Consider the following 18,441-nt stretch of genomic DNA (forward strand, 5'->3'; position numbering starts at 1 on the left):
TGATATACTAAAATTATATTTTTATAATATTAATTAATTTATTTTTCAATACAAAATGAAGAGAATTGTTATTCAGTAAAATTATAAAAATTAGTATTTTCTTTTCAATCTGTTTTTCTCGTAGCAAACAAGAACAAGTATTTGAAATTTACTCTCATTCCAATCATACGAAACAAATTAAAAGAAAACTATTATTCTATCACTTTCACTTCCCCTTTTCTTACCACTTTCTTTTCCTTTTACTTGAATCGAACGAGCCTTAAATTATATCTCTTTCTTCAATATTCTATTCTTCTTCTCAGTCCCAACTACTAAGTCCAAGACTTCCAACCCCACAAAAAAATCATCTTTTTTCTCCCAATCTGTAAATTTCTACAATAAGTGTGAATTTATTAAAATAAATGCTATTGTTTTTATTTATTTTAATTTTTTTGAAAAAAATTGAATATCCAACAAAAATCGAGTCAGAATCAGATAATTATTTGAACTTTAAAAAATTTAAAATCTAAGTTGAGCTATCCGAACTATTATTACCTGACCTGACCGTCACCGCTATTCTAATATGTTGTATTGCTAAACACAATTAGGCTGACCGCTGACCGAATTCGAACAGTTGGACACAGAGTTGGTCTAAAGCTACCAAGCCCATCTAGAAACCGCGACAAACCTGTCAGACTAATACGATGTCGCATTGTTCTCCACCAACCTCCGGGCCGGCCACCATCCCGGCATCAACATTCCTGTGATCCCACCTTACTTCGATCGCAATTAGCACCCATTTTCAGGTAACCCATTTCGAACTTTTCTTTCTTTCTTCATCTGCCTTCATCTTACTTCGCAATGCACTGTTCTTACAAATTTTGTAAGAATTAATGGTCTGAGGATGATGCATTACTTGAGAAAATGGTTGTGAAATGGCACACAGAAATCTATCATTTTCCCATAGCACAAACATGCATTTGGTGGGTGTTCATTTGTTTCTTGTTTCATCTTGTCTTTATCAGCTATTGCGTAGTTAAATTTTTATGCCTTTGTCTGTATCAGTCAAGTGATCCTTCCGGAGCGGTTTATTGCATTGATTCTAGTTTAAACTTTTGTTATTGGAGATAAGTCCTGTTGATTGCAAATTTGGATGAATGTTTTATGGTTATTTGTTATTCCAATCGTTTGTTATGTGTTTAATTTCAAATGTATCTGCTTGTGTTTTACTTTGTAGGGACTTTCAAATTTCAAGAATGAGTGGTCCTGCTCTTTCACAAACTTTAAACTCCAGTTGGTTAATTGGAGGTCGTGGTGATTCTCATTCTTGTAAGAGATTTCGAGGATCATGTGTGGGATCACTTTCAGTTGGCCTTCTGGCCGATACCCGCTCCTTTGTAGGAAAGATTAACAGGTTTAGAATCTGTAGATCGTACATATCCCGTTCATCAAAGTCTTATGCAGCATGTCAACATCCTATTTTGTCCTCCTTCGGAAGTCATTCTCATGGTTATCAGACGGAAGAGAGTGAGTTGATTGCATTCCAAGACATTTCTTGAAGTTTCTGCACTGCCCTCTATGTTATATTAATGTGTGATGCCTAGGCAATATTACATTTTCACAGAGGAGTCTTCTTTGATTTTGATGCGACATGGAGAATCAATGTGGAATGAGAAAAACCTTTTCACTGGTTGTGTCGATGTGCCGTTGACCAGTAGAGGAGTCGAAGAAGCGATTGAAGCTGGGAAAAGAATTAGCAACCTCCCTTTTGATATCATCTACACATCGGCATTGATCCGTGCTCAGATGACTACTATGCTTGCTCTAACACAACACCGATGCATGAAGGTACGTTGAACTATAGATATCTTAGGATCGAACTTGAATTTTAACTTGCAAGCAACTTCCATAATGACTTGGTTTTTAGTGAAGGATTTGTGTGCAAATAGTAGTTCAAATGTTCTGTTGCAATTTGTTAGTTTATCGGTCCTGAACCAACTGTAATTGGTAGTGCTGTTGTACCATTTGCAAACTTACTACTCTGTAGATGAGAAAGAATGTTGTTGCATCCTGCCAGCATCCTAGTCTATATGTTTATGTACAAAAGCTCAAGAAACGAGAAGTAAAAAAAGGACTTCATAGATCATTGTTTCTGATTTGCAAAAGGTTAGCATATTCAACTCATTTCAGTATGTTCTTTTAACATTCCCAATAGTCAATCATAATTAAACTAAATAATGGTTCCTAAATCATTTAGGTCCTTTTACTTTTCAGTATTAGGTTGTATAAGCTGCTTAATACACCCAAGTAAGGTGTTTACCTTGAATTATGGGGCCTATTTCTAATCCAAGAGCCCTGGACTAAGTACTGTTTGGGTTGAATAACTCAACCCATCTAGGGCTTTTTACTATCTTGTTCCAAATAACTCGTATCACAAAGTAAACGGGGCCTCAAGGTATTATACATTAGTAATTTCTTCCAAGATGTACAAAGGGAATAAAGAACAATCTCTAAAAGAGACATGTATCCTTGGCAATGACCTACTCAAAGTTTTCAGGTGCCTATAATTATGCATCATGAAACTGAACAAGCAAGGATATGGAGTCAGATCTATAGTGAAGGCACCAAGAAGCAATCTATTCCGGTTGTCAAAGCATGGCAACTAAATGAGAGAATGTAACTTCATATCTAATTTTCTTTTTCAGTCTTCAGCTTATCTTTTATATTCGCTTTTCATTGCTGGCTGACAATAACACTGCAAGCTTTTGTGCATAGGTACGGGGAGCTACAAGGTCTTAATAAGCAGGAAACAGCTGAACAATATGGGAAGGAGCAAGTTCATAACTGGCGTAGAAGTTATCATGTTCGGCCTCCAAATGGAGAGAGCCTTGAGATGTGCTTAGGGAGGGCAGTTACCTTTTTCAAAGAGCACGTAAGCAAATACGCCTATGTTTGTCTTAAGGCATAAAAACATACATTTGATCCTGAGGCTTTCGCTGGGAGGATTTTACATACTTAGATGCTCATCTTACAGATTGAACCACAGCTTCTGAGTGGAATGCATGTGATGGTTGTAGCTCATGCGAATTCACTAAGGTCCATAATTATGTATCTTGATAAGTTAACTTCTCAAGAGGTACGAAATATTTGTTGATTTTTTCTTTTAGTGCCTTTACTCTCCATACTCGGCCACAAAATTAAGGTTTCATTGATCACTTACTGACAGGTTATCAATTTAGAGCTCTCGACTGGTGTACCGATGCTCTACATATATAGAGAAGGAAACTTCATCAGGAGAGGAAGTCCTGTTGGATCTTCTGAGGCTGGTGTTTATGCTTATACGGAGGTATAAACTTTGTTTGGTTTGCTGCACTCGACACTCGGAGTTTCCTATTTACATAGTCTCAGATGGTGAATTTTTTATTTCCCACTTGTCCGTGTATTTTTCCGGGTCATAAAAGAATAAGATAGAGAAACTGCAATCTGGAAAGTTTGTGGAGAAGTGAACTATTCCCTTGAGAAAGCAATTTCCTGGGGCAAATATATTTAGCTCGAATAAGTTTCTATAAGGGAAACATACATTTTTGGTCCGTCAACAATATCACTAGAACGATTTTGATCCCCCTTGTTCCATGAGTTACACTTTTGGTCCTCTGAACTTGCCACATTTTGAAAAAATTTGGTCCCAACCATTATGTTTCAACACTAACAGAGATGACTGCATGAGGCGCACGTGGACGTGAAAAAAGAGGGGACCGCACGGAACTCCAACACATCTCTGCTAGTGTTAAGCGAAAACTCAAACGGTTGGGACCAAATGTGTTCAAAATTGGTAAGTTCAGGGACCAAAAGTGTAACTCGTGGAAAAAGGAGGATCAAAATCATTTTAGTAATAGTGTTGAGGGACCAAAAATGTAACTTTCGCGTTTCCATAACATGTGTTAGAGTTTTGCAGTGTGATCAATTCATTAAGAGGTTCTTTACTCTCTTCTTCCAGAGCTTGGCTGCCTATCGGCGAAAACTAGATGAAACATCCGAAGACATCTAAGGTGATAATATCGCCTTCTTCAATCTAGTGTTTTTTAATTCTACGGATGGTTCATTCAGATTGAGAATCCTAAACTATTTTCTTCAAGTAAATCATGAGATAGCAACCAGCTTTATATATTCCATCAAGCTAAATGATCGATGGTCTATGCTTGAAACTTCTTGCAGTGAGATTTGGCTTGTTTTTTGGGTCGTCACATGGAACTCAATCGAGCATTTTGGATAAAAGGCTAATCCTCCATCAACGGTTAGAAAATTGCTGTGACTTTCATCTCTAATTTAGACGCCCTTCCCTTATGTCTGATCTAGTTAATATTCTGTCTTCGACATCAGAGATACTGGTGGAATGATGTGTTCTCAAATATTAAAGAAGGCTTGTTTATGTGAATTTATCTCTTCAGTTAGCTAGTTAACCTGCATCCATCCCCCTTGAATGAAAGAATCTTGTATCACATTTATTCCATGCGGTGACTTTTCTTGAATTGTATATCAATCACATGACTAAGTGTAATGATAGTGTATAGACCTTTTTTGTGAGTGATTACTGTTATTACATGACCTCCAATTACTATAATGAAGCATTACCAATGAAAACTAAAAAGTGGCAGTGTAATATCTGTAAATTGATATAATTAAGGGGGTAATAATGTAATTATGTTTTCGTTCTTTCTTGCAAACTGCTTACTAGATTATCAAAACTCTTTAATGTAGATAAAGACAACCTTACTGAGAAATCTTTTTAAAAGAAAAAACACATACATATGTGTGTATATATACGAGTTTTCTGTGTGCTAATGTGGTAAGTAGGAAAATTTTAGTTCGGATTAAATCTATTAAATTTGAACTAATTGTTTAACATATTACACTTGTTGTGTGATTAATATATAGTTGAAAAATATTTTTTTTTTAAAAAAAAGGACTAGTTACATTTACACCTCTGGATTTATGAACTGTTTATACAAATTGTTCATACTTTTTAGATAGTTATCTACTATTAATGGTCTGAGTCGGGGGATGTCTCTGGTCTCGAGTCGAGGGATGTCTTGTGCCTCATCCCTTCTTCTTTAGCTTTTTGGGCTTTTCATTTCTTTCTTTTTTCTGGACTGCTTGGGCCTCTTTGTGCCAGTCTATTTATATACACATTATATATATATATATATATACTGATGTAGGAGGCCACAGCCACAATTGTCTCCGCCTAGATTGTACAACAACGCATCACCTAGAACAGAGCAATGTCGCCGTCGCCCACGCACAAAGGGGTGGATAGTGCGGGGGCGACCTCACGTCGCCTAGTTCAGTCGCCCCACCAAAAGGGGGCAGTGGTCTGGAAGGGGAGGTGGTCAAATAAATAATTATTAAATATTATTTATAGTAAATAATATAACTTAAAATAACTTATATATTTTTTTTGGTATTTTTAATACTTAATTAATATTTTTTATAGACAAATAAAATTCTATTGTAAATATATTAAATTAAATAATAATTTAATTTAGTTAATAATATATAATTATTATAAGTGATGTTGCACTGAAAAATTTTATGCCAATAAAATTAACATAGAAGTTGCACTATTTTATCAAAATACGTATGCAATTTACCCTAAGTTTTCCCATCACTGATTCAAACCCATCCTTGTAAAAAATTCTTCAACTCCTCCCTATGTTTGGTAACGGCAACTTTCAAGTCATTTTGCAGGCAGACTTTCGTTCTACCAATATTTTTGGAACTCGTTTTACTTTTAGTCTTTGTTTACAGATTGGATCGGATCCCACTTTTTGTTTACTTGTCTAATGCCCGACCCGGAACTGCAAGCAAAGTCTCTGAAATAGATTGAAAATTAGGCTAAAAACTCCTTCCTGTTTTGTTTTAGTCAGCAAAAAACCCCAATTCTATTAGCAACTAACGGGAAGTGGAGGAGACACGCGCCTGCTATGTTTAGTGGTCATTTTCTACGGTTTAGGTTCATATTTAACGATATTTTGGACTAAAATACCCCTATATGGTTTATATAACATACAAAGGCTTTTTGGCTTGTTTTGTGTCTTTCTTTTCCCATTTCTCATCCTAAAAAATAAGTATTAAATTTTACCATATTAAATTTAAATTGAAATATTAAATTATATTTAATTTATTTAATATTAAATATTAAATTAAATTATATTTTAATTCAAATAATTTTATAGTTGTTAATTATTAAATCTAAAATCATTTTTAATTAATTAAAATATATATTTAATTACAATAATTATTATTAATTAGCCAAAATATTTCATTATTATAATTATTTAAACTATTTTTAATTAACTAAAACATATTTAATTAATATAATTAAAATTAATTAAAAAAAATTAGAAAAAAGAAAAACTGTGATTTTGCCCCTTTTTTGCCGGAAACTTGTTTCTAAGTTTCCGGCGCCTTCCGGATGAATTTTCGACGACCAATGGTACCATTCGAATCCTCTTTTCAAGAAGAAAATTTTCATAGCTTCAATTTGAGTTTTCGTCAATCATAAAGAGTGGGCTCAAGTCACGACCGTCAAATATGTTTGCCGTCGATTCGTATCCATTCGGTCTAATCTCGGTCTCAGACCACCACTATCAGACTCGTCTCTTCAAGACGATTCTAACGAGATTTTTTTTTTTTAAATATATAAAAATAATATACTTTTAAAATTTTAAATTATTTATATATAATATAAGTTAAATAATTTGTTGAATCTAGACCTTTTATTTTTTTAAAATCTAATAGTTGAGATTAATTGATTAAATCTAACGATCAATATTTGATAAAAAAAAATATTCAATGGTCATTAAAATAAAAAATAGTATATATTAAGTAAGGGTATAACAGTTATTTTCTAAAAGATTAACACCGTTAGTTGGATTTAATGGAGAGGGAGCGATTGAACTGAGTTTTACAAAATACATGAGAGCTTTAAGCCTATTCTCATAATAGGAGGGTTTTTTTTTTTCTAGACTTTTTAAAATACAGGGAGGTTTTATACATTTTGTTCTTTCATAAGAGATAATTTACTCATTTGTAATATAGATAATTTATTCATTTAAAATATTAGAAGATGACTGTTTGCATTTTGTCAATACCATAATTATTACCTTGCATATTCATGTCTTTTTATCTTGTTCTGATATTTTGATAAAAGGCCTAAACAATCACATTTTTGATTATGCTATTAATTCGTAATCACAATTTTCGTTGTCTTAAAATAAATGAATGATAAATCTATCGTATCCAAACAAATCCCTATTTTAATCCCATATTTATCTGTCACCATTTTAGCCCATCCTAAAATGTAAATACCACCTTAAAATTTGTCCTTTCTATACAACCTATCCTCAATGTTTACACTGTGTATTTATAATTTTAGACTTATTAGGTATACTATATTACCAACCATGTTTTCTAGGATTAATTACATTTTTCTTTCTTAAATTTGGTATAATTGTACATAGATTTTCTATAGTTTGAAAAATTATATCTAGTATTTCCGAAGTTTGCTTTCTTCCAACAAATAAGTCATTTCGTTAGTAAAAATTCACTATATTTGCTGATATTAAAAAAATTAACTGAAAATGGATATTTACATTTGATTGACTTATTACTACAGGTCAAGCAATATTTTCTAAACTATCTTTATAACGGTGAAAATATACCTCCACACATACATTAACGCATGAAGACGTATGAGCATAATTTGGCTATAAAAAGATTTATTTGACTTACAATAAATCAGTAATAAGTCAATTGGGGATAAATATAGATTTGTTTTCAATTTTTTTGTTAATATAAATAAATTAGGTGAATTTTGACTAACGAAAAAATTTATTTGTTAGACGAGAGCGAACCGCAACAATAATAGATGTACGTTTTTTCAAATACGGGCCATGTAAAAGTACTAATTACTAGCAATAAATTCTTGGGAGGGGGGGGGGGGTCAATAAATTCTTGGGAGGGGGGGGGGGATGTAGAGTGACTGAGCTTTGAATTCAACATCCCAACTATGAAATATTGTGTTATTAATTATTGGAGCGTCCCTCGGGAACGTGAGCTCTAATTTTAAATTTATAGGAATCTTTTTTCTTTTAATTCAAACTGAATTTTTGCACTCGAAATAAATGCAATTAACATTGAAAAATCAAATCAATCATAAATAGTTCGCTATTACAGATATAATTTCTTTACATCAATGCTTTCATTCTCAAAATATTCAAAAAATAATTAACAAAAAATAATTAACAAATAACAAATAGTTTTTAATATTATCTAATTATGGGTATAATTTTTACATTAAAAAGTTAGTGAGACAGTGTCACTAACAACAGTTTTTAAATATAGAGGACCTTTCTTTTTTATATTAAAATAGATATAACTTTGTATTTTTCCTAATTAAATTTCTTAATTTCATTTTTCAAATATCTATTTATAGTTCTATACTATTATAAAAGATAATTTTATTATCATACCAACTATTGTTCTTATTCTTTCGCTTCAATAAAATTTGATCTTAATTGTAATTTGAGTGTTTTCTAATAAATTTACTAAAATGATTCTCAAACTTCCTCAACTTTTGGTACTCATAGCGTGCGATCATACCAACAATAATGCATCGGATCCCATCAAAACTCTAAAGTTAAGTGTTCTTAGACGAGAATAGTACTAGCATGGGTGACCTCTGAAAAAGTCCTCGTATTGCATCATTTTTTACGAACTGTTACTCCCAACTTTTGACACTCATACATTTTTGAAGCCGCTATCCCATTATTGGTAGCTAACTTGTTAACTAAAATTTTAATTATTTATAATTTTTAAATATTTTTATACATACATGGAATAGAGTGTGTGTATATATATATATATATATATAATGGGTAAAAATGGAAGACCAGGCAATGCTGAACTGTGTTGTTTTAGCTTTAAACCACCTACGTCCCGAAAGAAATGGCGCCAATACCTCATCATCACATTCAACTTCAAATATATATCTTAAAAAATAATAATAATAATAATATTAATTAATTTTTCTTTTCTGAAGATGTACCAAAAATTACAACCTGGGAATCCCAGAAAAGGAATTAATCAACTGCATTTTCAGGGCTTGTTATGATCAATGAATGTGACAGCCGGCGAAGGCCCACCACCGCCGATGATACTATGACTAAGGCCATCGACGGCGGCACCTCCTCCTCCACCAGCCCCACTTCCACCCCTGATAATTCTGTCAAACCTGAAAAGAAAAAAAAGGTATTTTTTATTTATTAAATTTGTAGAATTTAGTTTCTTGCAGCTTTTTTAATTCTTTTCTTTTGGTGTCTGTATACATACATATATACATGTATGTATAAATTGAAATAAATGGGATAAAAGTCTATTATTCCAAGGATTTTTAGCTCCAAGAGACACAGCAGAGGGAACTCAATAGAGGACATTCTTCAATCATCAGATCTTGGAAATGAAAATGGTTCGTTCTTTTGTTTTCTGTTTCTTGTCCTCCCCCCCCCCCCTCCTAAAATTGCAAATTTTAATCCGATAAATATGATTAGGTGGCCATTTTAATTCTGTAGGAATTCGACCAAATTACACTTTTAGTTTCATATGATATTGGGTTCAATTTTATGAGATGTTTAAAATAGTCCTAAAATTTTAAAAGAAAAAAAAACATTTGACAGATTTAGTCGTATGCATTACATAATTTTTAAAATAGTCCCAAAATTGAAGAAACTCGACCAATTTAGTTCCATAAATCCCGTAAAATAGATAACTAAATGTGTCGAGTTTTTTAATTTTAGAATTATTTTGAAAAATCCCATAATTAATAGGACTAAATGTATCAATTCTTTTTGTTTTTTTTATTGTGGGACCATTTTAAAAATCCCATAAAATTGAGAACCAAAAGAATTGAACCCTATCTTATGGGCCTAAAGTATAATTTTTCCTATATACGAATTCATCTTGACAATTTTATTCTGTAATTTTAAAATTTTTACATATTGAGGACAAAAATGATCGAGATTTGCTAAAATAACCTGAAAAGTGGACGTAATTGACCAACTTAATTATGTGTAATTTTCCGACCATTTTTGTCCTTAATATATGAAATTTTTAAAATTGTAGTTATATATTACTTTTTGATAATCTTTGCGTTGTTGGGTGTTTGGTAGCAGAATCCGAAGGAAATATTACATCAAGAACAACAGCTTTTTGGCAGGAGGCTACACCCAGCAACATGAGAAGAGGTCTTTCAGGTAAAATCCATCCATCATCCAAAAATAAATAAATAAATAAATAATATTTAATATATGTAACCCTTCATGTGCTGAAAAACCTAAATCATTATAATATCATGTCAATTTTTTCTTACATTATAGTATAATATCCATGAACATTATTTTTACTTTGCCATATGATGAGTAGGCGATGGCTATGCTAATTGTCCTTACACTGAAGAAAGAAAACCCATATTATTCTAAAGAATTCTCGTATCTCCGGCATATTTTTATGTTATCCTTATAATCCAAGAATCTAGTGTTCGTGCAGTAGGTCGATACGACATTAATTGGATATACGCCACGTACTAATCTAGTCGAAGCCCGTATATATGTTTTCGCTTGTGTATATGTATTTTGGTAGCTTACCTAACAGAAGACTAAAGTGTCTGTGTAAGAAAACTGCAATTGCATTCATTGAATGTTGAAAAGAACTTAAGTTTGTGGTTGTTTTTTCTTGCATAGATGTTGTCACTTAGTGCATTGACCCTTACTTAGGACATGAGGGGGAAATATAAAAGAGCTGTAATGATTTGTTTTTCCCTCTCAGAACGGCATAGTTGCGCGGGGATCGAAAGCCTAAGCCTCTCGAGTTTTGATCAATCGATGGCACCGTCCATGACAGTTCAAGATGTCCGGTATGAGCTGTAACTAATCGTTCTGAGACTTTTTGAACGTATAAAATAAAAAAAGAATTGAATGTATTAAGGTATTGAAAATAGGGTTTGTTGAGAAAAAATTGTAGGATTTTCGTGGGAACGTGGAATGTGGGAGGGAACAGTCCTAACTATGGACTCAACCTTGAGGATTTCTTGCAGGCGGAGGGCTCTGCAGACATCTATGTACTCGGGTACTATATATATATGTGACTTGCTGCTGTTTAATTGTTTGAAGAGCATAGATATGCAAATGTTCATGGAGAAGAAATCCATTGGCTAAAACCATCGAGAAGCCTGTGATTTCATGTTAGAATTCATGGAATAGGAACATCTATATATATATATATATATATCAAAGTGCATCATGTAATAAAACATGTTCATCTCATGTGATTTCATGTTCGAATTCATGGAATAGAAACATATTGAAACAATACAACTTTAATCAGAAATTGAGCATTCGCATGGACGCAGGAGAATTCAGAGTCCTTGTGGCCGACGTTCTTGCGTTCAATTGATTCTTCATTCTTGTTTCTATCCACTCTTTATTACCTAGTTCGTCGTTCCTAATTATAAGATTGTTATGTTTTTTCTAAGACAAAGTGTTTTCTTTTTTTTCACATAATTTAGGTTTCAGGAGATTGTCCCACTAAATGCAGGAAATGTGTTAGTGGTAGAAGACAGCGAGCCAGCAGTAAAATGGCTAGCCCTAATAAGCCATGCCCTAAACAAACCGTTGTCCGATGATTCAAAGGACTCGAAATCCGTCAACATATTCCACAAGCCATATTTGAAAGCTCTCAGTAAGAATCTGAGGGGTGAGAGTGAACTACTCAAGGCCTGCAATTGCTCTAGGGATTCCTTGATCTCGAACCGGAGGGCTAGAAAACTCACAGACCCTTGTGGATCACCCTTCAGTTACTGTGATCCAAGCATGGATGATTTCCTCTCAATGGCTGAGATTTCCTTGCCCACAAGGCTCAATTACCAGCTTGTCGCGAGCAAGCAAATGGTCGGCATCTTCCTGTCAATATGGGCTCGACATGAGCTGGTTAAAGACATTGGTCATCTTAGGATTTCTTGCATGGGACGAGGCATCATGGGCTACCTTGGTAATAAGGTAATTGGTTTAAACATTAAAATTTTAAACTTCTCGTGCACCCTGTTGACCTGCCTTAATTTCATACGAACAAAGTACCACCATTAGGTCAGAGGTTGTCTTGTTAAAGACAAGGAGTTCAACTCAAAATAGTACTAGACATTATACGAAGGAATTCTAACGTAGACGTTATTTGCAGGGTTGTATATCTATAAGCATGACACTGCACCAAACGAGCTTTTGCTTCGTGTGCAGTCACCTGGCGTCGGGGGAGAAGGAAGGAGACGAGCTAAGACGAAACTCAGATGTAACCGAAATCCTAAAGGGCACTCAATTCCCAAGAACTTGCAAGAATCCAAGCCGCAAAATCCCAGAAAGAATCATGGACCACGAGTAAGTTCATCGACCATGAATAGCATTTAGTTATTAATTCTAGGAGAAAAATGCAAGTAACTCCCGTGATATTGTAAATGAACAAATTATCCTCTTATAAGAAAAAATATCAATTTATCTTTTGTATTTTTCAAAATACAGCAACTTACCCTTTATATTTTTTAAGTAAATTATTTTTCTTTATAATAAGAGGGTAATTTATTCATTTATAATATCATAAAACAGTAAATTATATTAAACCCTTAATTTCCAAGTCCAATTTCACTACATTGATTTTGCAATATTATGACACAAGTCCTTTCTTCACGAGTACATATATATGCTAATTATATTCTTACAACCTTGTAAAAATAAATTTTTTTACAGCCGTACGATATGGCTAGGGGACTTGAATTATCGAGTGGGATTGAGCTATCAAGAAGCAAGGCTATTGCTAGAGGATAATGATTGGGAATCCCTCTTGGCCAAAGATCAGGTTGGTGTTGGTGTATCTATTATTAAATTATTATTATTATTTTTTTATAATTTAAAATTAAATTAATTTATGGGGTTTACAAGTCAAAAAGATACTTAGCTAATACACCCCCTAAGTCTACATGATATCTCTAAATGTCAATATTAAAGAAGTCAATTCATAATGTAGCTCATTTCTAGATATATATGTACGTGCAAGTCTCCTAAGGGTTGTGGTTTCTGATAACTTACATCACAACCTTTTATTTTAAGTAATAAGTAAATAGGTACATATAACATTTATTATAAGATATATGTTGCTTTTTTATTATAATTAATTATCATAGTAAAAATAAAAACTCGATCGTGGCCAATATTAATAAGGAAAAAGTATTATTTTAGTCCGCTAAGTATGCCTAATTTTAATTTTAGTTCGATAACTATGTCCATTTTTGTTTAGGTCCAGTAACTTACGAAATTGCTTACTTTTAGTCCTCTGATAGATTTTCGGACAATTTTACTCCTATGAGTGCATATGGACTAAAACTGTCTTTCAAAAGTTGCATAGGGGTAAAATTATTCGAAAATCTGCAAGAGGACTAAAAGTAAGCAATTTCGTAAGTTACTAAACCTAAATAAAAATGAATATAGTTATCGGACTAAAATTAAAATTAAGCATATTTAGCGAACTAAAATAATACTTTTTCCTATTAATAAAGAGAAAATTACATTTTTTTACGTCCCTTAGGTTAGTCGTTTTGTAATTTGGTCTCGTTGTTTTGTAACTTGCATCCCATAATTATGAAAAAAAAAATTATAATTTTTGTCTCAAACTTTAATTATATTAAATTTCTAATAAAAATGTAAGTCAGTGCCCCTCAAGACTTAACGAAACCCGTTCCATGCACGTGATGTTTCCATCAAAAATTTAACAGCATTAAAGTTTAATTTTTGACTAAAATTGTGAATATTTTAGAGTTGTATATGAGATGCAATGTGACGAGTTCAAAAAAGTTGGGACCAAAAAGTCACAAAAAGACTAACCTGTGGGACATAAGATTAACTAATTAACTACAGTCGTAATTTTTTTTTCCCACTAATTAACTTTAGTCTACGACTGGACAAATTAAATTAGTCATAGCTAAAAATCATAAAAAATATTTTGAATATAATTGAAATCATGAAAATTATTGGTTAACGGTGTGTGATCAAAATTTAAGTTTTGGATTAGTTTTGTTTGACTCTTATGAATAGTATTAATTTATCATGATTTGTAAGTCGAGGAAAAATGCAACTTTGGTCAACTAACATAGGGTAGTGGCAGTTTCAGTCTAGGCTAATTTCAGATTTGCAATAAACGACTGTAATCTATCTAGAATGGCAAATTTGTTTCAAAAAACTCAAATTTGGCCGGAAAATTTAAATCTTCTTAATCTGTAGGTGTCATGTGCAGGTCATATGACAAATTCCAATCAAATTAGGGTTTGTTGGATCAAAATCGTCATTTTTCATAAGTTACAATCTTATATTGCAAATCTTGAATTCGTCTGAACTGAAATTACCACCATCCCTATGTTAGTGGACCAAAATTACATTATTCCAGACCAAAATTGCATTAGGGATAATGTAAATTTAGTCCACTAACTAGGTCAATTGAAAATTTGTCATAAAGGACTACAATTTATGGAAAAAAAAATGACAATTTTGTTCCAATTAACCTTAATTTGATTGAAAAGTCAATTTATGGAAAAAAAAATGACAATTTTGTTCCAATTAACCTTAATTTATTTGAAAAGTTTAAAAAAAAATTCCTCAATTTCTAAGTGTCACGTGTAGGCTATATGACAAATTTTGGTCGAATTAGGATTTTTTTACCATAATTATTATTTTTTATAAATTATAATCTTTTCTTACAATTTTCGAATTGATTTGTACTGAAAATCATCACAGACCACCCCTAAGTTAGTGGATCAAAATTGTAATATTTTCCCTTGTACGTTGCATTAATTTGTAATGTAGGAAATAGTTTGTTCTTTTATGCGATTGTTGAATTATTACCATTTTACGCTGTATGTGTATATGTCAAATTTATAATAAGAATATTAGATGAAAAATTAAATTTAAAAATAAAAGTACATACTATATAAAAAATAAAATATTTGAATTAATGAATTCTGGGAAAGAGAAGCTGGGAGAGTGTTTAGTGGGTGGAATGAAGGGAAGATTATGTTCGCACCCACGTACAAGTACTCCCAAAATTCTGATTCCTATGCTGGAGAGAACACCAAGTCCAGGAGAAAACGAAGGACCCCTGCATGGTACTTGCTAACCCCCCACCCAACACACACACACACACTATATATATAGGGAAAACTATTATTTTAGTCCGCTAAGTATGCCTAATTTTAATTTTAGTTCGATAACTATGTCCATTTTTGTTTAGGTCCAGTAACTTACGAAATTGCTTACTTTTAGTCCTCTAGCAGATTTTCGGATAATTTTACTCCTATGAGTGCATATGGACTAAAACTGCCTTTCAAAAGTTGCATAGGGGTAAAATTGTTCGAAAATCTGCCAGAGTACTAAAAGTAAGCAATTTCGTAAGTTACTGGACCTAAACAAAAATGGACATAGTTATTGGATTAAAATTAAAATTAGACATACTTAGCGGACTAAAATAATACTTTTCCCATATATATATATATATATATATTTCAAACACAAAATATTTTATTTTAAATTAAATGCGACCCATAATTTGGTATAATTAGATATAAAAATAATGTAGTTTGGAAAATTATTCCTAATATCCTAATATTTATTTTTGCCCACAAATAGATTCACTCACTAGTAAAAATTCATATAATTTGCCGATATTAACAAAAAATTGAATGAAAATTCATATATGACCTCGATTGATTTATTCCAAAATTATTGCATGTGAATTTGTTAGATATATTATACTATTTACCTTTACAATTTAATTTTAATTACAAGTGCTTGAGAACGTTGCATTTTTTGTCCCATATGTTAGGATTTTTTTCAATTTAGTCCCATGCTTATATTACATCCTATAAGTTGATTTGTTTTCTAATTTTAGTCATTGCGTGTATTTTCGTCCAATGATTAACAAAGGCTTTAGAATTTCCACACATTTTCAGTTAATTATTGGACAAAAAATGTATGTGAGGACTAATATTGAGAAAATTTTCAGCTTATGGGAGACAATATGAGAAAATCATAACAAATATGATTAAATTGAAAACGGCCCTAACATATGAGACCAAAAATGCGATGATCAAAATGCGATTTTTCCACTAGTACCTCCTCACATGAATTTGAATGTAAAGGTGTATGAGGGTAGTTTAGTCAAAAAAAGATTTGTTTAATTTGCAACAAGTCTAATATGAATTTTCATTCAATTTTTTGTTGATGTCAACAAATTACTTGAATTTTTACTAACTGATGTGTCTATTTATTAGATGAAAATAAATATTGGGATTATTAGACGTAATTTTTCAAACTCAGAAGTTTACATGTAATTACACCAAATATTTGCAGAACAATGTAATTATCCATATATTTAATAGGAAGTGCATTATACTTATTACATATTTTTCTGTATAGTATAGAAAAATATTATTAATTATATATATCGTAAGTGTAATAATATTTATGCAAATTAATTAATTGCATATAATCAAGACTAGTTCTGACAAAAAACAAATTCTTCAAAATAGGATGAGTTGGTTTTATTCCATCAAAAAAATATATTTATGGAAAAATAATATTGCATCTGATATTTTATTTATGTGTATAAAATATTTTTTTTTAGAAAAAAAAACTTTAGAAACTGAGAAATATAATCAAAATAGAGACATATCCATTAATTGCTCAAATCTTCCATAAAAATTTGTTGTAACACGACGACGGATTTCACCTCAGGTGTGACAGAATTTTATGGCGTGGCAACGGGATCGAACAATTATCGTATGTACGAGGGGAGTCGAGATTTTCCGACCACCGGCCGGTGTCCGCCGTCTTCGCGGTGGAGGTGGAGGTCAGGAACAAAAACATCAACAAGTTCAGAAAGGGATATTCCTGCGCAGGCACCAAGTTGGAATTCCAGGACTGCATGCCTCAAAGGCATAGTTTTTGCGAGTTTTAGCTATAGATCGATACTTACTAACTCACATCGACTCATATCAGATTGAATTTTCTGTTTTAAATTTTATTGTATTCTTTTATTATGTTTAATATATACGCGCTTACATGTATAAAAAGTATGTTTTTTATTTTATTCCGGAAAAAATTTTGTACACGTAGCGTGTATATATTAAATGAAATAAAAAACATGCAATAGAATTTGAAATCGATAATCCAAATGTGATGGGTTCTTGTGCTCTTTTCATGTCTTCTTGAAAAGAATTATATATAACTCTACAAGAACAAAGAATGCTAATAGAAAAAGATTAAATAGCAATTTTAAAATAATTATTACTTATATATAACTCTTCATAAATTTTTTAATCCTACCCTATACTTAAATAAATAGAATAAATTATAGGCTAAATTCTATTTTTTCCTCCTGTATTTGAGAAAAATAATTAAAATCGTCTCATCTCTTGAAAGTATGTGAACCACCCCCCTCTCCCCGTCCAAACATTGCGCGAAACCCTTTCTGTTAGGAACTAACGGAAGGTTGGTTCCACGCGTTCTATTAGGATAAATTATAGGCTAAATTTCATTTTTCCTTCCTGCGACCGCCCCCCTCCCCCCGTCTCTTGAGTTTTGATATTATTGTTTAGTTTTATTTTGAATTAATTTTTTTTATTTTTTGATGTGCATGTAGAATGACATCCTATTCAAGGAAATCCAATATCAAAAGAGAGGAATTTATGGATTTGAGGTTCAAGAACCCTAGGTGCTATTGTCAAGAACATGCCGCCATCAGAGTTGTGGGTCAAATAAAAGATATTGAAGGAAAATTATTTTGCAATTGCAGATTCGGACGTTGCAATTATTTTAGTTGGTTGGAGCCTATTAATTTTTCTGAAAAGAATTCACAAAGTACAAATTCAAGCACGTTCCAGAAACCACAAATGGAAGAAGAGGTCGAGTCCGATGCAAGAGGACTAGAAGAAAGGTTTACGGAACTAATATCCGTATGCGAATACCTAACAACCAAAATGAAGCATTTGGAGGCATATCAAGGAATGCTGAAGGCACTATGTGTGGCTATTTTTGTTATAAATATTGTTGTAATATTTAAGTGAACTTTAATGTGAATATATGTCTATGTTTTATGCCACTTGAATTGCATGATTAAGTTGCAATAAACAAGAAAACCAAATATAAATAAGTCAAACTCTGAATAACTAAAAAAAAAAAAAAACAGAGAAAAGGCTCGAACAATATTTTCTCTTGAATTGTCAATTGCTTCAGCTGCATGGCAACAGGGATAGCCTACAAGGTTAAACAACTTGCCAAATTTGTAGTGTCTGTCCCTGACGAAAGCAATAGG

The 18,441-nt window shown here is 32.2% G+C and overlaps 2 protein-coding genes across 2 annotated transcripts; both read left to right on the forward strand.

Annotated features, from left to right (window-relative positions):
* On the forward strand, positions 581 to 4,579 carry LOC105171182 (2,3-bisphosphoglycerate-dependent phosphoglycerate mutase). Its single transcript, XM_011092210.2, has 9 exons — positions 581 to 785; positions 1,217 to 1,506; positions 1,604 to 1,827; positions 2,537 to 2,655; positions 2,755 to 2,911; positions 3,014 to 3,115; positions 3,206 to 3,325; positions 3,977 to 4,028; positions 4,195 to 4,579. The coding sequence occupies exons 2-8, from the start codon at positions 1,236 to 1,238 to the stop codon at positions 4,025 to 4,027; spliced, it is 1,044 nt and encodes a 347-aa protein (XP_011090512.1). The 5' UTR covers positions 581 to 785; positions 1,217 to 1,235; the 3' UTR covers position 4,028; positions 4,195 to 4,579.
* On the forward strand, positions 9,079 to 17,246 carry LOC105171183 (type I inositol polyphosphate 5-phosphatase 5). The gene is made up of 10 exons (XM_011092211.2): positions 9,079 to 9,291; positions 9,415 to 9,508; positions 10,212 to 10,292; positions 10,864 to 10,951; positions 11,059 to 11,163; positions 11,603 to 12,092; positions 12,271 to 12,464; positions 12,831 to 12,949; positions 15,103 to 15,235; positions 16,863 to 17,246. Exons 1-10 carry the CDS (start codon positions 9,151 to 9,153, stop codon positions 17,083 to 17,085), a joined length of 1,668 nt encoding a protein of 555 aa, XP_011090513.1. The 5' UTR covers positions 9,079 to 9,150; the 3' UTR covers positions 17,086 to 17,246.

This window comes from Sesamum indicum, linkage group LG9, assembly GCF_000512975.1.
Source record: "Sesamum indicum cultivar Zhongzhi No. 13 linkage group LG9, S_indicum_v1.0, whole genome shotgun sequence".
In the NCBI taxonomy this organism is placed as follows: Eukaryota; Viridiplantae; Streptophyta; class Magnoliopsida; order Lamiales; family Pedaliaceae; genus Sesamum; species Sesamum indicum.